Here is a 22,326-nt window from a genome sequence, read left to right on the forward strand (position 1 = left end):
CTGAATATATTTTTATATTATTATAAAAGCATATAATAACGAAATGTAATATAAGAAGATGCAAAGAAAGGCGTACAGAGCGATTGCCGTCAGAGCATACGAGTTTGTTGTATTTCCAAAGCGGTATTAGGTTTTTCACATGCAAAATCTTTAAAAAAAAAAATCGAACAGAGTAAATATTTCAGATTTTTAAATCGCTACTTTCGTATTAACGCCAAGCAGCAAATAAAACATTCTGCTAATATACCAATACAAGGATAGGTTAGGTTAGGTTTTATTTAATATGGGGTACATGTCAGTCGCCTCCTCGTGGCGTACCCTGGGCAACGGGGCCGGCTTGAGCTTGCTCGCCGGCCACGGCTAAGACTGGCGGGAGGGAAGCCGCGGGGCCGCTCCTGGTACGTCCCTGATCGGCGTCAGGGCGGACCATGTGAGTGGCCTCGTTGGCTAGGAGGGAGTGGGAGGGCTCGCTACTCGAGCCTCCCAGGTGTTTTACACCGGCGGTCGGCGGCGGAGCCTACCATCTTATCCGCCGCAGGGCGTCAGCTTCGTTGACGCCCAGCCTCCAGTGGCGGACTCGGGGGAGTTCGTCACATTCACACGTGGAGGATGAGGGGGAAGGCGCGCACTAGGCGCGCTTTCCATGTATATTCAGCCGCCTTACGGCGGCTGCCGCTGGTGGGGTCGCGGTTGCATGCCCTTGGCGATCCCGTTGCCTCACCACTCGGCGGCATGGTGGAAACCCGAGGATGGTTTTAGTGGGTAGGACAGGGCATCTGCCCTGGCACGGGGCATTAGGCCCCGGTTGAGTCCCACATACCCGTCCCGGTCCCCCGACCGGGCGGCATGCGTAAATGCATTTCCTCCTCGTTAAACAAAAAAAAAAAAAAAGGTTTTATTTAATATATATATACCTTATACCTACTAGTACTATACTATACTATATGTTTATATTTAAAATAAAAATGTCTAACCTATATTGGTGCATTCACAGAATTTTTTTTTTGCTTCAGTGGCTCAATACGTAAGTACCTTTAAATTTTACAGATTAAAAATAAAATAACTTAAAAAATAAGTTTGAATAAATGTCTTTGTTACATTTTAAACTACTTCAAAATCAACATATGCAAATATCGAAAGTCGTGTTGAAAAGGGCAGCCATCAAACCTCTAAGTAGTGAACTAGTTCCTGAATGATTTCATTTCGACCTATGAAGTCACTGACTTAGCTAATGGAACGGTGAAAGTAATTACATCACAATTTCATATTTTTAAAATATATTACTTATATCGATAGTTTTAGGTTATTCCATCGAGAATAACGGCAGCAAACCGCAGTTTAAATATTTAATGTAATGAAAATTAGATATTTTTTTGTATATAATAGGCGTACCGGCAAATGTTCAGTGGTCACCACCGCCCACAGACATTGATGCTGTTAGAAATAATTAACATCACTTATCTTCGCCAATGCGCCACCAACCTTGGTAACTAAGATGTTATGTACCTTGTGCCTGTAGTTACACTGGCTCACTCACCCTTCAAACCGGAACACAACAATACCAAGTATTGCTGCTTGGTGGCAGAATATCTGATGATGGGTGGTACCTACCCAGAGGGGCTTGCACAAAGCCCTAATACCAAGTAAAATATGTACAAAATTACTTTTGTACATATTAAGAGTAAGACCAGATCAGTCTTTAAATGTTCAATTACTGGCCAAAGGCAAACTCGCCGCATAAAGTGAAGATTTGCAAAAAATAATTTTAACATACCTATAGGTACCACTAGGTTGCTCCAGTATCATTTCGTAAAATTTACGCGCTATTTCTCCCGGGGTTAACGTTCCTGTTCCGTCTCCGTTGAGACGTAACACGATGTTAAATAGTATACAACCTTCCTTAAAAAACAAAAATAATCATTAAAATCAGAAGGATAACGCGTTTGAATAAACAAATTCTTCGGCTAAATTACATTAGTATAGATGGGCAAAAATACGCGCATTTATATCAAAAAATTAGGCAAACAAAAACACAATAAAGTCTGCTCGGATTAAGAATCCATCCATCCATCATAAGATTAACAATAGGATCTTCTTTAAGATACAGATATTTCACTTGATTATGGCTCGCCTATGTATACGTACGTACGTGTAACATGTTATTCTATACGAATAAATCGTTAACACAGAATACGTAACGCAGTGGCAATATAATATTCACACCTACTATTATTTTTCTATTTTCAATGTTATCTTATTACACTGAGCAAATAAGACTGGAAATATTTCAACACGTCGGCATTCGGCCAAGATTATGTACTCACATTACATTAAAACAATTGAACAATAACAATATTCGCCACTGTATCGATTTTTTCGTCCGGTTTCCGATCGCACGGTGACAATCGATTGGAACCAATACCGCTATTTTGCTTACATCTTATCTTGTTAAATAATAGGTTATGAGTAAATCGATATCATTGTTGTATAATGCATTATTGTGTTACAATTTAAATTATTTTCAAAATGTATTATTTTAGCAAAAAGTCATTTGTTATTTATTTGTTGTAATATCTTGTGTCCCAAACACAGAACAATCACAACTCAGTTTTTATAATCGGCTTTTTTTAGCATTTATGTGGTTTTCATATACTTAATAATTCGTGAAAATTTTGTATAGGACTATAGTGTGTGGGGAGCACAGTAATATTTTATCGCCAAAAATCAATACTCATAAATCGCTATAAATGTGTGTCGCTATGCTTCTCTTTAAAGCGAGATTGTGTCACTGATATAGAAAAAAGGGACGTAAACGCTTATTAAGTTTGTTAGTTTTTTATGCATCGAATTAGCCATCCATAACTTGTCATTTTCTTAGATATATTATTTGAAAGGTTTATTATTTATGAAGTTAACAATAATGAGTGTGTTAATCCAATTGCGCTGTCTGTATCCTTACTCCAGTCCTTTAGGACGGTAATCCGATACGACCGGAGAGAGATCAGGCTCAAGACAACTGGCTTTGCATGCTTCCAAGGCTTGGGGATAATGCAGGCTGCAAATAAGAATTATATGATAGAAGACCTGAATAACTTTTTAGGTATACGAAATCGTGACCTCCAGATCTCCTACAAAGCCAACGATGTCGTCACATGCCAAGTACATCAACGAAAAAAATAGAATTATGCAATATAGTCATATCTAATTATATTTTGTCAACTAAGATCAGCATGCAACAATTGTCCAAAAGTACTTTGACCGAGTGACCGTTGATATCAAATCCACGTAACCGACACAAATATGCGATTCATATTAAGATACCGGACGAGACTCGAATGTCGGAATTAAATACATCTGGTCACTCGGTATTAAAAAATTTACCAATAGCAGACCACTAGGCTATTTCAAAATTACAGTCACGTCGACGCACGAAGCGAAGTTCACCTATGACATGAGATAGGTAGGAAATCTCTTATTAAAGTATCGTTTGTGTTTGCTGGCACTTATATAATAAATAATTTGTTTTTATTGCGAAGTGGCGTTAGTGAACGCGTTGCATTCGTTTTTATGCGTTTTTAACGAAAATATAAAATAAATAAATTTATAGAATATTTAAATGCGAAGAGATAAAATTGTTATTAAAAAAGCCTTTTAAATTTAAAAAAATAACAAATAATTAAGTTTAAATAATGTTACATATATTAAACCGGATATAAAAATTAGAAAGAGATTAAGATAGAGAAAGGTCGTCTGGTCGCGTTTCGGTGTTTGTCCCATTCGTCAAACTGAAATGAAACTTTGAACGTTTTTTGTTTCTAAGAGTACCTTCACCTGACAACTGCCGCATGCTGGGCATATTCTAGTTCTCACATACAGTAATAGTGTACAACAAGATAGAAAATGTATAATTTGATACTATTTCATAGTTCTCCTGACTTTGGTCACGACAGCCATTGTAATTAAAATCCTTAAAAACTGCACAGGACATTTTATTGGGATTGAGTGTGTAAACATTGGGGCGCTCTTGTATTCCGACTATTATATACCGGTAAATATATTTAATTTACCATTGAATGTATTTTAAAATCTTATCAAAACACAATTAATCAAACGCAAGACTGATCAAACAGTATAATTGCGAATTCTAACTGTATATTAGTGACTATTCAGTTATAAGCCTTGTTCAATATAACATAATACTAATATTATAAATTAGTATTATGTTATGTTATATTATTATAATACTAATTATTTACGACAAGTCATCTGGCATAACGCCTTGGCACAAAGCCTTCTGGCGTAACGGCCAATATATATATAATAGACCATAGAGAACTAGAACTAAACAACTAAGATTCACAGATGTTTCTAACATTGACCTGATTATTTTAAAAGAGAAACTACACGCATCCCCTACCATTTCTTCGCGCTAGAAACTTCTTTACAAAATAAATTATTTAAAAATGCTTTATTATAAAGATTACTTGAATAAAAATACATTTAATTTTAATTGGTAATCTATTATGATAGATTTACTTTTGATATTGTAAGAATTTTATTTAACTCAAGTACCTACCCTACTTTATAAAAAGTCCCTCGAGTTTGACTGTAAAACACAAAATAACATGAACAATGAAAGAATGACCTACCAATTGGGTGTACAAATACCTCATTTAATAAATGTTCGACTTACCGTGGGACCAAGTTTACGTTTCTTGCGTCTGTCATTGTATTTAAGTTCATTGGACAACATTGTAAATAACAATATTTTTTAATCACAGAAAAATCGATTGTAATAATGTTTTCGAAATTAAGTTAATGTTTCTATTATAAATAATATAAACTAATATTATTCTAATAACAACGTAATCATTTATTATTATTTGGCTTTAGGAGATCATTATTACGTGAAAGCATTTTTTTATAATCATGTTCCTTAACAAAAGAAATGAATGAACTACATTCAGTAAGGACGTAAATTGTTAATTATTGTTAATTTACTTTATCGTACAACACAAATATAAAATATAGAAATCTTTGGACTAAACACAAAAAATATAGAAATAATATTTAAAAAAATATAAACAAATATTTAATTTGTTGTACAACGGCAGAACTTATGGCTAATTAGCCATCTCTTTCAGACACCCAATCCTTCCAACCAAGGTTTGGTTATACTGTGGCTTATAATAAGAGTATTAGAACATTGGCTGGCTTGTATTAGTGGGTTCGTTAAACAATTGTTGAGCCAAAAAAATCACGTAGCCAATATCCATCCTGAATACGAAAACAATTTGACAACAATATACAGATTTGTAACTATTAAATTTAATTAATTTATTATATATAAATATGTAAATTTATATTAGATAGATTGTATTCGTGTATAACATAACAACATATATAATTATTGATATTTGTATCAGATAGACAAACGAGTTAAGTTAAAATAAACAAATAAATCAGAAGCGTCATGTCCGTCTTGTCGATTATTTTCGTATTAAGAAGATATTTTATTAGTTTAAGGGGTAGATCCATGGAAATTAATTAACGGATAGTACAACTACTGTTAATAATACTATTATATTGGCGACCAGGATTTAATGCATTATTTTGAGTTTAATATTCCCGTATCGTTTTTCTACATTGACTTTGATTTTCGACGCTCGAGCGTTTGTTCCAATTCCCGCTTCTCAGTTTCTGTCATTCTTAAGCTTTTGCGTGTGTAACTGCGTTTGCGTAACTGTATGCGTGTATAAGCAAAATTACTACATTCAAGCTAATCGATATAAAACATAATTTATTCCGTATATATGGGTTTTATTTTCAATTGTATAAAAAATAAAGTTACATACGAGTTATAATATATTACTGAAATAATTATAATATATTGGATATACACGCAGTTTATTATATATATATAAAAATATAAGTAAAATATTAAAATCGATTGTCGCGTATAAAACCCAAGTTAGTAACTGAATGGGCGCATTGAATCGTTTAAGTCGCCATTTTGTATTGATTAAAAAAAAACTATTCTATAAAACATCAAAAATACAATTTTTACCATAAAATAATAATATTCTTCGAAATTTTGCCTCCATGTACTATACAATTAAACTAAATTAAGTACTCAAAAACCAACCCTTGAATTATTATAGTATACTAACCGTCCCGTCTTCACACGATAGAGTCCCGTCTGAACACTCTATATAAAACTTTAAGAGATTGAAGAACACACATAAAAAGAAACATTCTTGTATTTTCCGGTCGCAAAGTTGAATTTAACGGCTTTTCTCTACTATATTATACATATAAATCTTCATATTGAATCATTCTATTTATTTATGAACACCGCATTAAAATCGTTTACGTAATTTAAAAGATCTATGTGTACAGACAGCGGAAAGTGACTTTGTTTTATACTATGTAGAGATTAAAATTGAATAAAAATATGCTCGAATGCTTTATAGTCGGTTAAAATAATGTCATTCAAATCGATTCCATGGTAGACTGACTCGAAATGGAACTGGTATGAAAATCATATATTTAAGTCAATTATACTAAACGAAACCCTTTGATATCCGCATCTATAATAAAATTCCGCAGACATTTTTAACTTTGCCGTTTCATAGATTCAAGTCAATTGTAAAAAATACATTGGTAAAGAAGGCATATTATTCGATACAAGAGTATATTGATGATAAAAAAGCGTGGAGTTAATGCTTGTTGACTTCCAGGCAGGAGACATAACATACATATATAATTGTATTTAACTAACATGACTGTATTTTTAGATATTGAAAAAGAGGAACTACTGAGTTTCTTGCCGGTTCTTCTCGGTAGAATCTACATTCCGAACCGGTGGTAGCTTTACTTTAAATAGTTTATTAAATGACGATTCAAAAGTGCTTGGAAAAGTCTACTTGAATAAAGTATATTTTGATTTTGAATTTGATAAGACATACCATAGACAAGCAATTCTTAGTGAATGAAAATTGATACAGAAAACTAAACTGTTCCCAAGATTGGCAACCGAGGTTCGCATCACTCAACCAACTCGTTTCCATATCACCAACTATCACCAATTTAGCAATTTCGCAACGCTTGTCTACATATGTGATAAAATAAGATCTTAGACTATGTTCTACGACATCGACCGTAGAGTTACCTTCCTGAGTAATCACTGACACTTGCACACTGTCAGAAATAATGATCCTCCGCTATCTCACGATGATCGTGATTACTAAATCGCGATTTGTAATCGAAAATGTGTTAATGTTAGACCCCAGTATGTTTCTTATACACTAGAATGTTATTAAAATAAGCATGAATGATGATTACAATTTAAAATGATAGTATGAAATTACTAAGATATGTTATTGTCGAACTGTGTGTAAATTTAAAATGTAAAGTTTAATTTTGCTTTAACATATTTAGGGAACATTATTCATAGAAATATTTTAACGTTATAATTTCCCAACACCAGACAACATTTATTTACGTTCGATCAAACGTTGCTCGATTGTGAAAAAATGTTTTAATATATTCTAATACAAGGAAAATCTGCTGAAAAATCAATCTAACAAATTTTATTCAAAACATGTTCTTCCATCTCAGTTACGAGAGTTGCAGTGGTTAGTTTAGAACACATTATTATTTAGCGATGGTTGTGGGTTCAAACCCCGACAAGCACCATAGAATTTTCATATACCTAATTTTTGTTTGTGAAAAGGCATTTATTATATGAAACAACATGTATATCCAACCTTCATTGGAACAATGCGATGGAAATTTAAATTTATATTACTTATTTTAAAACTGCAAATCATTTTCATTGACTCAAGTTTTGTAGCTTCAAATATAAATAATCATGATGTAGGTAGGTATGGTAGACTGTATGGTCCCTTAGGGTCAAATAACTTCACACGTATTTCAATAAATATGAAATATTTTGCAATAAGCACTGCATAGAATATTCAAATCTTGTGATAGATTGAAGATCGTCTCTGAACGATCAGATATAATTGGAGATATCTTTATTACGTGTCTTAATGTTTTACTGTAATGCCTGTATTTGCCAACACGAAGTTCGGTTTCTGTGTAAATTGTATTCTTAATCATTTTCTTTGCTATTAATCTTTTAAGTATCTTCTTTAATATTGTTTTTTATTTGTGCGGCATGCAGGAATAACAATTGCATATAAATTAATATAATCTTGTATGCCAATGCTTCTTAGAGTTAACTTGAATAAAATACATTTTGATTCTAAATGTTGTCATGAAACTCCAAATCAATTATAGTTAAATTTCCTTAAAAAAAACTTAGCAATACACTTCTGTTAGTATAATGACTGTATTGAACTAGTCAAAATAGACCAAGTGAGCTCAACGTCGAGAGTTCTTGTTCAGTACTAAATTATTGTAGCGTCATTCGAATTAAACACATTTGTAAAGTTTAAATCGCATAGGTTATAAAATACTTATACGTAGATATGTATACTTCATTATTTACACAAGAAAAGCCAACATATATAGAGCAAATATATAAAAAAGAACAGGTTTTGTCGTTATATTACGATAAGTGAATGTCAATAAAATTAGTTATTGCTGAATGTTTTAATTTTTTTACGGTACGAAGAAAATTGAATTTAAGTCAACAAACATAAATAATTATTATTTATGACCTTAATTTATTTATGATTAGTAATTCCGGCAGACGTCAAAAATAAATTATCCTTGAAGTTTTATTAAAACGGTGAATATGCAACAGGTAAATATGTGTTTCTTTTTATCCTTCGTTTATTATACTGGTAGCAGCGTTCTATGAAATAACAGATTCAGGAGTCATTGTATATCCTATCAATAATGACTCCTAATTTTAGGGTTTATTTATGCGCAATAGTAGAGTTTAGAAGATCAAAATAATCCTGTATATCGCCTTAGTACCCAGTGTCTTACAGTATTGCTCTACAGACTGAAAACCCCATTATGATTCGACCATGTTAAGAATTCAACGAGGTCAAAAACGCTTTCTTCGACATATTTCCTTTACTTCGGGAACGTCCATAATAATAAAAATATACAAGACTTGAGAACTATATAACAATTTCACTCGAAGACCATGTAGAAACATTAGATTATAGACAGATAGTTAATACCGTATATAAAAAAAATCTGTTAGTCAAATTCCGTGTCCATTTTAGGCACGTCGAATGATATACACCGTCATGATACCCCAGAAAGTCGTTTCACAGTAATGATTGCTAATTCCAAGAATTTGACATTTAGTAGCTTGCATATTTTTGACCAGCCGAGTCATTCGAAAAATAAAACAACCGAATCGACATATACCTGATGGTAAGTGGTCTCCAATGCCTATAAAATTTGTACTGTAAGAAATATTAATCATTCCTCATATCACCAATGCCCTACCAACCATGGGAACTAAGATGTTATGTTCTTGTAATTAATCCGGCTCACCCCCCCCCCCTTCGAAGCGGAAATCAACAATATTTAGTATTGCTGTTTGGCGGTAGAATATATTATGATGAGTGAGTTGTATCTTCCAAAAGGAGCTTGCACAAAGCCCTACCACCAAGTAAATAGTTCTAAATTCAAAAATGAAACACTATATTATTTTTATTAGATACAAATTTAATAACCGAGTCAAGGTAAATCAGCGAAGTACTAGTAACAATAAAATATACATACAGTCGTTCGCTTACGCACTCTTAATATCTACGCATACATAACATAGGTATATGACTATGCCACGAAGGCCAAAGTTACAAAATTAAAAGTAACATTAAAATTATTTTTTTTTAATATCAAAAACAATAATGTAACTAAATCCATTTTTTATCTGCGAAAGCCAATTTCTTATTCGAATTTTTAGTCTGTGCACATTTCGTTTTTATTATAAAATTAATTCTAATTTTAAAATAACAATATGAACATAATAAATCTTAAATTAAAGGTATTCTAGATTACGTAAGGCATTTTAGTTAAATAATCAATACATTTTTAATTAATTAGTAACTTATTGTTACAAATCCATTAAGGAGATTCGTATCGATATGCACATTCTTAGATTTCTTTTAATTGTCACTGTCTAGCACCACATACTTACATTATCGTTATGAAAAAATATTTAAAGTTACAAAATCAGGTGGGTGAATAATTTTAAACGAAAAAAAAAAACTTGACGCTATTTTGGCTTTATTTAGACTACTATCTTGGTAGCAAAATGGAACGCATGTTTTATTTGTCTTAATAAATCATAAACAAAAAAAAAACGTTATTACACAATTCATTCATATGCAACCTTTTAAAATCACCTAAAATACGATCAATTTTTTTTTTTATTGCAACACACTCATTAAAGGCGGCAATACCAAGTAATCATTTGGCATACAATTTGAAGATTCCTAAAAGTGGTCAACTTTGACCGCGACCGTGTTGAGAGTTGTAGTCGCTGGCAGATGTATCTGATCCCAGTCCGTGCTGAGATGCGCTTCAGTATCCGTGGCCTTGATCGTGAGCCCTAGTGATGGGACGGCGTTGGCGCAGTGCGGCAGCCGCAGTGTCACTGGCTTTAGAAACACTAGACCTTGCGGACCGCACATCACTAGTGGGGACAGCATTGCTTCACCTGTCATTAAAACTCAAGTTACATTTAAAGATTTCAATTATACGATTGAAGCATAGAAAAACTGTGCTTGAATGTAGAAATAATAAAACTATCTACGTGGAAATGATAGAGTTTACTTCAAAATTAATTTTATGAATCGGTTCAACGAGAAAACGTGCAATATATTGATTGAATTTCGTAATAAAGTTAAGTGCTATCGTATAATTAATTAAGAAAATTGAAAGAAAACTGTGCAATATTTAAAAAACGGTGAAATATAAAGTAAACTTGGAAGGTTCGAATTAAATAAATTATAAGATTATAGAAACATGGGATTGACAAAAACGGAACACACAAACACAAATCGCAACACATTAGTGCATAGTGTTAGACAAGCAAAGCGAAAAACATAATGATAAACAATTCTCATGATAACACCAAGCACCAAACAAATAACACCAAATACCTCTTAGACGGAACAAATTCTGCAAAATTCAGGACTGACAAAGAAACAAGAAATTGACCAAACACAAATCAGTCGATGCAAAAACACTTTATGATGTGTATTTCCAAATATACAGTGCACAAATGTTTGCAAATATTTGTTCAAACCTACGATCACATTGTCGGTTGTACGTAGCATTGTCTTCTTCTCCTCTGGTCAATCGTTAAGTACGAGTGTATTGAGTGGTAGTAACTGCGCAAAAATAACCAAATGTTTTACCCAGTGTTAGTTATGACGTCATTGAACGTGTAAAAATGAAAATGAATCGATATTTATATCAAAACGGAAACTGTTTTTAATGGTTAATGACTTTAAATGTGCTTGTGATGTAAGTTTTGATCATCTTATATTTCAGGAGAAGATAAGGCGCTAATATTTGCTACGACTAATAGATATTATCATGCCATATACATGCAATAGATATTTTATAAAAAAATATCGTATCAAATACAGAAATAAAAAGTATTTTCGTTCAAAAAAACATTCTATCACATTTCCAATAACAACCACTGTTGCTCCCAAATTTTAATTTTCATTTCATTCGCAAACGTTAATTGCCAATTAGTAAGTGCAGTCTACGATACTACATTCATCGCGTGCTTCGTTATAAAAGCATTACCGTTATCCATATCGATGGGAGGTCCCCCCACGCGTTGGCTCAGTCGCGGATCAGACACGGTAAAATAGATTTTTTGTTTGATTCCTGGAGCTATTGCTTTTGGTGGAATGATCAGAGATACGCCCCAATGCCTATCTTCTAGTATGCCACCGTCACTGTCAAACACTCCCCAGGTCGTGTGAGGTCCATCGGGTTCCACTTCATTAGTTTTATTGCCGGATTCATTGTCCTCTGATACATCGGCTTTAAGAACTGTCGTGTCATTATTTATTACAGTCGTTTCATTTCTACTAGTGGATGCATTTTCTGAATTATCTTGACTGCTTTCCGGACTTTTTTCGATTATACGTTCACAAAACGTGACCGTCCGATTGGTTTTTAACGAACGGTCGTTTAAATCTTGAGATGTGTATGGGGTACTTTGAGGTTTGTTTTCAAAGTTCATACTACATTCTGAGGCATAATGTGTCTCCATTGATGTAGAAGATTCGTAAGGCACTGGCGAAGTTGTCACTTTTAGAGCGTTAGATATATGATCAGCCTTACCATGCAACCTAGGTGAATACAGAGGTTCGCCTTTCAATATTTTGCTTTCCAAACTCTTTGATTTTTCTTTTTCGGAATCAGTTTGAGACTCTGTTAATCTTAATTTAGAAAAATCTATTTCCTGGAATGTATCAGATTCACCAGTTAGAGCTTCCGCTGGCGTTTGGTATAATGGTTCTCGGCGCGATAAATGATTGGCATCGCTAAGTTCATAAGGACTACTTCTTGCACTGCCTTCTTGGCTTAAAGGTAATGGTACTTCTTTAGCTTCTTGGTGTGATTCGTATATAACACTATCTTTCAGTTCCCTTTTTGATACGTACAATGGCTCTCTGCTTTTTAAAGAATCGCTCTCATTTGCTTCTAATCTCGTCTGATAAATCTTTTCTTTTTTTGCTTGATTTCTTTGTTTTATAATCTCTAGTTTTTCCTCTAACTTACTTCCGTAAGTTGATTCTTTATTTGCCAATAAAGCAGCTTTTTGTGATAGTATTTCCTGTCTAGAAACATACGTACATTCTGCTGATGCAGGTCTTATATTCTGCGTGTAATCTAAACTATCACTTGTAGTGTTATAATGGTTATCAGAACAACTAGACTTAACTTCAGATCGAGTAGCGTAAGGCGATTCCGTTTGATTAATTCTTGTCATCATTTCCGTTCTACTAGCATAAGGAGGTTCACTCATACATTTGCTCATAGGCGACATTCTTCCAGGATAATTAACTGGAGTCTGAAGCCTTCTATCCGGCCGAATAGCATAGGAATTTTCAGACCAAGATGTACTTGGAGGTGGCTCATATGTCCTTTTACCATAAGTAGGTTCTTTAGTTAATGAACCATCCAACCTTTGTTTTAGCATATCTTCTTTTGTATTGTATGGAGATTCTGAAAATCTTTGACGGAGCATGTCTTCTTTCGTTGCATAGGGACTTTCGGATGTCATTCTATTCCTTAACATTTGTTCTTTGCTAGTGTATTGGGATTCTGCGTACAGAGGTTCTGGTTTTCTTGGAATATCTTGTGTCATCATATATGAGCTCTCTACTATTTCACTTTTATTTGCATAAGGATCTTCCCTGACGCATTCAGCTCTTGTTGCGTAAGGTGAATCTAATAGAGGCATCGATAGTGTTTCACGGTTCCCATACGGATTTTCAAAGCTTTGATTCGAGATCTCTGATCTGCTAGCGTAGGGATTTTCGCTAGAAGTATCATACAGCGAGGCGTACGTCCTTCTTGGTTTAGGAATCGGATCATAAACAATATGTTCTTTGCTTTGGTAAATTGGTTCTGGAGGTAGAGGTTGAGTAGGATAAAATGGTTCGTGCTTTATTTGCTGTTGTCTTTGGTAAATAGGATCTATTTTGGTAATCATATTAAAGCTGGAAGACTGTCCATAGACACCTCTCCTATTATATTCTATGAGAGAATTCTGTCTACGAAGTAGAGGGGTAACTTTAGGTTCAGTTTCTATTTCACACATGGAGTTCTGTCTCCTTAAGTTTTTGACGATAGTTTTGGTTTCGTAATCTCTTACGGTGTAAATTGAACCGTTTCTATCGTCACAGAATGAGCTTTGCCTTTTTAATATCGGTTTTAAGACGGGCTTTTCACACGAGGACGAATTGCTACGTTGCAACATTTTGTTCTTGATCTGAGTGTTCCTGACGTGGATGTCACCGAGATCAGACTTCTCTCGTCTCAGCATCGGCATTTGCTGTGCGTATCTCTGTTGCAAGTCATTCTCACACAGTGACTTCTGTCGACAAACTTTCTGAGAGTTTTTCGATTTCGAACGGAATAAATCGAGTACGGCGTTTTTAATGAATGATGGTTTTTTAGATAATTTCTTTTTAGTTTTTGGTGAGAATGTTTCGTCTGGCTCCACACTGGAGTTCATGGCATCGGATGAGCTGCGGAAACCCACAACCAAAAACACCGTCTTAGTTACTCAATGATATTTATATAAGGACACCTCAGATACTTCAATAGTATACTATAGTATAGTATAATACATATAAAGTAATATATACAATGATACTGTTCAGTTACCGGATAATATTGAATAGTCTGAAATGTCCCTACTGACAATGATATTTTATAAATGATGAATTTCGTGTTTCTACTAAAAGCATATTGAAATAAATGTCTTAAAATAATGTTAGACACAAATAATAAAAATTACAAAATAAAGATTTTAAATAATATATTGTATCCAATATATAATTACATACTAGAGCTACATAGAAAATCTAATATGTTATAGTCAAGGAGATACAAATGATAGATTTTTTTAAATATATTTTAAGAGATCTACATAGAAGATAAAGAATTTGACAAATTAGTTCAATATGCTTGGAAGAAATCAACAATTGCACTAAAATGCAGACACGCACTGCCAATAGTTTTGTCAAACGTACTACTTGAATAACATACGTTATTGAATAAATAACAATCGAATACGCCCCGATATAGGATATAATATGTTACAAATACATAATATTTATAATTTAATAACCACATACGATACCATAACTAATACTGTGGCCCGACAAGACATTGTTAGTCGTTGTGAAGCGATCGGTGTTTGCATGTTAGAGCAAATTGTACAGGGGCTTGGATAAGAGAGATTTTATAGAGTTCCTTAACTATGAATTGGGAACATGCATGACTAGTTCAACAAAATACTGACTTAAGTTTTGATTTATTTAATTGAGACAATTTGATTACTAATAAAAATGGTGTATTACTCGAAAGACTTTAACTATTTGGTGCTATGACGAATGCGATATGAGAACTTATATGTTACCTCAAATTGTGCATATGCTGAGGTTTTCTATACAACTCGAATGCCGACCCTCGCTGTTCTCGACTTCCAGCTAAATCTGAAAATTTTCATGTATTTAAACAAAAAAAAAAAGTTTGGTCTTTGTGTTTTTATATCTTTGTGATTTGAGGATTAATTATTATTCAATGTTAAGGTGTGCTTAAGCCAACTTTTATCTAATTATTTTTTGTTAATACGTATATCAATAAGTATGAATGTCGACGTGTGTGTCGAATTTTTATTAGTGACCCAAATCCTAGATCGAACCAATAAAATTCTCTATAGCAATCGAAATTTTCGACAGCAGCAATGACCAGGAGGTCGTAATGACATTGTCCGAGTGTGTTACCTATGAGATGCGGGTTGTGCGGCAAGTTGATGGCTCGGTGCGGCGGCGGGCCGGCGTACGGCGGAGACTGCGCGCCCAGACCAGACCCGTACATGTTCTGCTGCGATCATTATTTCAATGTTTATGCTATTTTATACCAATATCCTTTTTTAAAGAGGTCGACGGACGGGCACACGGGCCACCTGGCGGTAAGTGATCGCCAGTGTATACAGGCGGTGGAAACATTTAACCATTCCTTAGATCACCAATGCGAAGGACCTTGGGAAGGGAGACGGTCTGACCCTCGTACATGTGGTAGCACCGGCTCAGTCACGCTTCAAGCGCTCGTGTCCGTTTCAATAAAGTACGTAGAATCCAAGTAGATCGGGCCTCACCTGGTGGTAGGCGTGCGCGTGCGGCGCGCGGTGCGGCTGCGAGTGCGAGTGCGCGTGCGAGTAGTGCGGCGCCGCGCCCGCCGCCTCCAGGCTCTGCGGGGCAGCCAGGGCTGTACTCTATCGGATGCGTACCGTGTCGATATCATGGTATTCATATCACTTCAAAGCTTACCAAAATGCTAATTTATTACTAATAGCTTCATCAAATATTTTGAAAAAAAAACGAATAAAAATCCACTTTATTTGAACGTTATGATGCATGACATCAGATTTTGTTACTGGTACTAGATTTATGTTTAGGGTAACAGTTATAAAACGTATAACATTATTGTAATCGCACTCACCCCGTTGCGCGGATGCGGCTGGTGGGTCTGGTGTGGTGGTAGCTGCTGGTGGGGCTGATCGGGCGGACGGTAGTGCTTGGGCTTGGGTGGCGGTACAGGCTTGTAGGGCGGCGCTCGACCACTGTAGTCCGCTTGGGAAGCAGAGTTCGTGCGCGCACTAAGAGGACAAATAATTAAAAAAATAACGTTGTTTTTTAGATTTTTCAGTATTTGAGCAGTTAACATTTAGAAAGAACTACTTATGTAAAAAGAGGAAATGAAAGTTGTTATTGTTTGATTAAGTTTTAAAAGCGAGCTCGTCTGAGTAAATACCTACTTACTTATAAATTATTATCAAAACAAAAACAACAAAATTTCTTATTTCTTGAAGTTTGTGCATTCAAAAACAAGATAATCTGTATTCTTAACACAGGACTTTTAAATATTAATGTTACGTTTTTCATTAAATGTGAATCTTCAACCGGTTCGGAATATAAATTATATCGAGAAGAACCTAAAAATAACTCAGTAGTTACTCTCTTTCACTGATTAAGTTATTAAGGTAAAATAAAATAACTCAAAATAGTCAAAATTTCTAAAAGTGTCGGTGTTTTTGGGCCGTTGATGTGCTCGTATTTATGGGGCCTTCCTATTATTAACGACGTATTTATTTCAAGCAAACTCACCTGTACTTAGCATGATCGTTGGTCGGGACGTTTGGTAAAGACGGTCCTCTAGCGTGCATCGGGGTGGTGGGCACGTTGTGGGTGTTATGAGGATTTTGGGCGTTGTGAGAATTTTGGGCGTTATGGGAATTTTGGGCGTTGTGAGAATTTTGCGCGTTATGAGAATTTTGACCGCTGTGAGAATTTTGGGCGCTGTGGGAATTTTGCGCACTATGAGAATTTTGCGCGCTGTGAGAATTTTGGGCGTGCGGACTATTGCCGTTCATCGGCGGTGGTCGAGTCTGCGGGCTGCGGTAGTTGTCTTGAACTCTGTGAACAATTAAATTTGTTTTAAAAATCTGTTCTTACATCTATGTGAAAAATGAAAAGGAATTTGACTTAATACTTTTTTTAGAAATTTGGTACATAATACTAACCATCATTTTTTAATTTAATATTGCTCGAGAAAGTCGCAAGTTTAATTCTAATGCCTTAAGAAATTTTAGTTCTTTTTAGTTTCCACAAACTTAACTTTCTTAACATCATTTCAAAATTAAACGAATATAATATGTTTTCTTTGAATATATATTTTTTGTTTGTATTGTCATATCATATCATATTAGTTTTGATAATATATCTTGAGGGTCTGCGTTCAAACCCGCGTGCGGCTTATAAATAACGTTTGCAAAAGGAATTCAAATACAAAGTCTTCAAATTTCAAACCGAATACAAAACTCTTATCCCAACAATGGATTAGCGAAGAGATTAAAAGCAAGTATTATTATTTGAAACTATCTTTTGTTTTAGAAATTTCGAAGAAATGTAATAAAATAAAACAATACCAGGTAGAGACAAGCGAATACAAAGAAAAGCTAAAGTAATTTGTTCTATTTGAAGTATTTATCCTTTAATTATTATTTATATATCTGAATAGAGTGTCAAAGCAGAGAACGCTTCGTAGGGTACACGCACACTAGTAAAGTAGTATGACGTTTGGCGAGTATGAAGCGTAGCTGTCACACACACTAAGAATAAAAGTGCACGCACACTAGTAAAGTAGAATGACGTTTGACGAATACGCACACTAAGATAAAAAAGTGGTCTCGTTTGTTTTAGTTATTTTGTAGTGCGTCAGTCTACCTAGATATAGAAATAATCTAAGTATGTATTTATAAATCAAATTCTTATATGCAATTCAGAAATATAAGTGTTTAGATAATAAATTATCATACTATTTAAATTTAATAATAATTATTATTAAACTGTAATTTAATTGTTACTAAATGTATGTAATATTAATTGTATGACATAGTATTTCTATGATGTAATTAAGCAGCAAGAAGTAAATACCGTGACGAATTTTAATAGGAATGATAATAATTAATATAATTAATTTATAGACTTATATTTATATTAACTTGTTATTTGTATAACAACTTCGTATAACCTCTGGAGTAATATTACGTATATATAATAAAAATGAACGATTCTTAAAATGTTTAAGTTTTCCCTTAATTTGACCAATTTTTATATGTTTAATAGAAGCCAACTGGGGAACTACAGTAAAAAAGTGCTCAAATCACTCTGCAATTCGATCCGTATGATCTTAGCCCCATTACCGATGATATCTCAACGCACTATACTAAAATATCAAGAGTTTGTTTTAATAATAAGAGCAAAATCATATGTCATGTCATAGGGTATAAAATTAAAACGTCACTGAATAACGGTATGTTACGGCGTCTTTCAAGATAGTTCCCTACTCTGGGAGCAAAGTCGCAGGTTCGACACTGACGGCATACGTCATAGAACACAAATCAAAAACTCCTGATCACTAATAAAGTTAACATGTACTTTCTGTATATCATTAAGGATGATAATAATTAAATTATAAAACATATTAATAAGTTAAAATAAGAATTCATTTGGAAAGTATAAACTGATATTATATTCGTATTAATAGCTAATTTACTTGCTGTGATATGTATTGATTATATAAAATTCACTAACCTGTAGTTATCCGGCGGCGGCCGCGTGTAGTCCAGCGAGTTGTGTTCGTGTGTCCGCTGCGGACTGTGCGCGGGGTTGGGGGGCGGGGGGTCCAGTTTGCTGGTGGGGTAGAGTCTTATTGTAGAGTGTATTTTTGATTCAATGAATTTAACAAAGATTTTTTTTAATTTGATGCATTTGAACGTAATAAATTATTTTATTTACTGTATGTATTATTGTTAACAATATTGGCTGGAAGAAATCAATGACAGAGATAAGCTGGCACGATCTCTCGTGTTAAATATTCTTAAGATTATGATTACACATAGTATATACATAATAAACAAAATACTATTAAAATTGATATTGTTAAAGTTTTCAAAGATTAATTCTAAGAAAAAAATATTTTTTTTTAGGTCAATTGTGTAACAATATTTAATTTTTTCGACTATTGAACAATGCTACAAGCAGCAAGAAATATTACTAAAATTTTACATTTCCATAGTACAATAAGGTATTAAGTTACGAGGTTATTTGTGAAATAATAGACTTTTTTATTTAATTAAACAAATCATCACAGAAGTGACTTTGGTGTAGCTTTTCTATTATTTATATTTTTATTTACAAGCAACATTAAAAGCGAAATTTTACAACTACTTTTAAATATGAACAATTTATTTGGACTGGAAATAATTTTACATTTAATCTACTGTAGGTAATTATTTAAGAAAGTATTTAGATATTTGAATGTGATCATAGACTGTAGTGACTCACATGGAGGGAGCGACCTTGAGGTCGTCGGGCGCGTTGGGCGGCAGGCGACACGAGCCCATGGAGTTGCTGTTGGACGCCGGCCCGCTGTAGTCGTAGGGCGGCGTGCCGTCGTAGTTCTGTGCGTGCGGGGACTAATGTATAATCTATTCCAACACACATTCCACAGACGACGAAAGCCAGATATACAACATTCGACATTGATTTGACGCGATATCATTGTCGAGCTTGAACAGTTTATGATATTCATTATGGTTTTCGAAAAGCGTTTTGAACGTCGACGAAACTGTTATCGAATATTTGGAATTAAAATTAAAGTGCATATAAGTCCTTAAATGGAATACTGTTGTATTATAAATAATGTTATGTTAAACAAGAACTGTTAGTAGGGCACAATATAGCTGAGCTATTTGGGAATCGCGTGGCACACGTAAACCTAAGCTTTGTTTATCTTTATTCCTTCTTCGATTGGAATAAACTATAGCCAAGAAGATTATTCAGTGCTATTTAAAGAGTTACTCTATGCCTTTAATTGCCTATAGTAAATAATATATTGATATAAAGTATTATACTTGGCGTTTTTATACCATATTGGTTCGTAACTTTCGGTGTTATTTGTAAATTATAAATTTTATTATGCTATCAATAATTTATAGTTTACATTAAGGGCTCAATCATAAGCAAATAAATTTTAAAAGTAGTTACTGTACAAATCATGACCGCGTGGAAAGGCGGCAAAAATGCTGGCAGTATTTCCTAGATAAAAAAAGACCTCGTAATTCAATTATAGAAAATTTACCGGATTGTTTGGATGTCTGTGCCTGTCCAGGGAGCCCTGTCCGTGCGCCGGTCGCGCGCTGTACGTCGCTGTATCCTCACTGTTCTCCTTCGGCGGACCGAACAACCTCTCCTGGGCACTCGGACGACCCTAAATCACGAAATTAATGAACATATTCATTAAACGATCAATTTAGTAATGCTTATAAAAATACGAATAGATTATTTATGATTATAAATGTAACAGGTTAAAAGTTTGCTTAAAATATATAATAAATGTAAATGAATATATAGAAAATATAAAAGTAAATAAATCAACGCTACTAAGCCACGGCTGAGTAAAATGCACATTATCTTTCATAATCACAATACACAACAATAGTAAGTACAATTGGTGAAGTTATTACATATTTTGTAAAAATCATTCTTCATGTGAGTTTTTACAAGTACCTAAGTGAAGTAATATATTTGTATTTTAATGTAACAGGGATGTCATGCATACGACCTTCGAATTATAAAAAGACGCACCAATATCTCATCGTAGAAGCTGATTCGGATATACACGACAGGAGTACGGTGCCGTAGGTATGGTCTAGGTTCTTAAATGCTAGTATGTATGGTCACAAAGGCGTACCGCGGGGTTGTGGCGCAAGCCGTGCGCGCGGCTGGGCGGCGGCGCGGGCAGCAGCACGCCGCCCGCCGGCCGCCCCGCCGGCCCGCTGCGCGGCGGCAGCTCGGGCACTGCAACGCGGGACACTTTCTCTATTAAAGCTGCTCATTGTTTCAAGCAAAATTGCAACGCCGGACACTTATTTTCTTAAATAAAAATTATGTCAGCGAGATTATTGAGTTTCAAAAGTATCCAATTTGAACAAATAGTTTTGCAACATAGACAATGTTTAAATAAAACCTACTTTCTCTCATGGATACTTTTTCGTATTTCACATAGTATAACTTACGCCCAAATTCATTCCGGTCGAGTTACATTTGACGTCCCATCGGATAACGAAAGAGAGATATGTGCACATATGATTGCGCACACCTTTGTAGTATTGCCGGCGCAGATCTCATATCAACATATCTTACCAGTTCCGTACAGAGGCGAGTGCGGGGGTGAATGTGTCATCGGAGTACACTGGTAAGGCGGTGCTTCACTCGTCGGAGGCATATTCTGGCTATGATTGCCGCCGTTGCTTTGCGGGCCGTTACCGTTGGCAAAACCGTATTTGCTATCGTAGCCACCTTGCTGTTGTTGCAAAAAGAACTTTAACACCACAGACTTAAATTTAATTTTGCAATGACAAAAATGTTTCGAAAGCATTTCAATGTTATTAATTTTATGTAATTGATTTATTGATTACATATAAGTTGTGTCGATGATAATTTTGAGTACAATCAGTTATTTTTTCAACCTTCTCCCTTATAATGAAAAGAAAAAAATATATATGTTCTATCTTCTAGGCATTAAGGTTTAATTTTGTGTTGCAAATGACTGACTGTACTCAATGATTTGTATGTAATGAGTTAATTACCGAATATGGCGGAGGCACCGCGTCGGTCATTTGATTGATATCATCGTCACGATCCATGTTATCTTGAGTGGTCGCTATGGACGGGTCCGATGATGACTTCACTAGTCTCGGTGCTGGTGGCGGACTGACTTCCAAGTCACTTTCAGGACTAGACGCGTACGATAATCTGTTCTCTGAGCTCGAAGACATCGAGAATAAAAAGTCGTCTGACAGCGGCTCTGGCCTCTGTGTCCGCCATTTTGTTTAGCATCCATTTTGTTTCAGTGTTCCATGTTTGAGCCGCAGCGTCGAGGGTGGGTATGGAATGGGGTGATAAGACAAGACAAATGAATGATTGCTCAAAAACTTTACAGATACTAAAATCATGTTTAGTGTCTGTGAATGATTAATGCAAGGTTCACTCAGAAATATAC

At 34.6% G+C, this 22,326-nt stretch overlaps 1 protein-coding gene across 15 annotated transcripts in view; it reads right to left on the reverse strand.

Moving 5' to 3' along the window:
* Window positions 1-9,636: 9,636 nt before the first annotated feature.
* The window catches only part of LOC113403750 (tight junction protein ZO-3-like), a 109,531-nt gene continuing 96,841 nt past the window's right edge, over window positions 9,637-22,326 (reverse strand). For 5 of the 15 annotated variants that reach the window (XM_064218095.1, XM_064218102.1, XM_064218103.1 and 2 more), the window contains 13 exons: window positions 21,914-22,138; window positions 21,468-21,627; window positions 21,016-21,122; window positions 20,404-20,532; window positions 19,608-19,723; window positions 18,855-18,953; window positions 16,866-17,174; window positions 16,201-16,357; window positions 15,857-15,973; window positions 15,483-15,582; window positions 15,116-15,191; window positions 11,758-14,219; window positions 9,637-10,654 (listed from right to left, as the gene is read on the reverse strand). In XM_064218095.1, coding sequence (XP_064074165.1) covers window positions 10,431-10,654; window positions 11,758-14,219; window positions 15,116-15,191; window positions 15,483-15,582; window positions 15,857-15,973; window positions 16,201-16,357; window positions 16,866-17,174; window positions 18,855-18,953; window positions 19,608-19,723; window positions 20,404-20,532; window positions 21,016-21,122; window positions 21,468-21,627; window positions 21,914-22,138 — 4,281 coding nt within the window. In that variant the 3' untranslated portion in view covers window positions 9,637-10,430. Of the gene's footprint in view, window positions 10,655-11,249; window positions 11,331-11,757; window positions 14,220-15,115; window positions 15,192-15,482; window positions 15,583-15,856; window positions 15,974-16,200; window positions 16,358-16,865; window positions 17,175-18,854; window positions 18,954-19,607; window positions 19,724-20,403; window positions 20,533-21,015; window positions 21,123-21,467; window positions 21,628-21,913; window positions 22,139-22,326 lie in introns of all 15 variants that reach the window. The other 10 variants (XR_010309485.1, XM_064218101.1, XM_064218100.1 and 7 more) reach the window with 10 other exon arrangements.

The sequence above is a fragment of the Vanessa tameamea genome, chromosome 20 (assembly GCF_037043105.1).
Source record: "Vanessa tameamea isolate UH-Manoa-2023 chromosome 20, ilVanTame1 primary haplotype, whole genome shotgun sequence".
NCBI lineage: Eukaryota > Metazoa > Arthropoda > Insecta > Lepidoptera > Nymphalidae > Vanessa > Vanessa tameamea.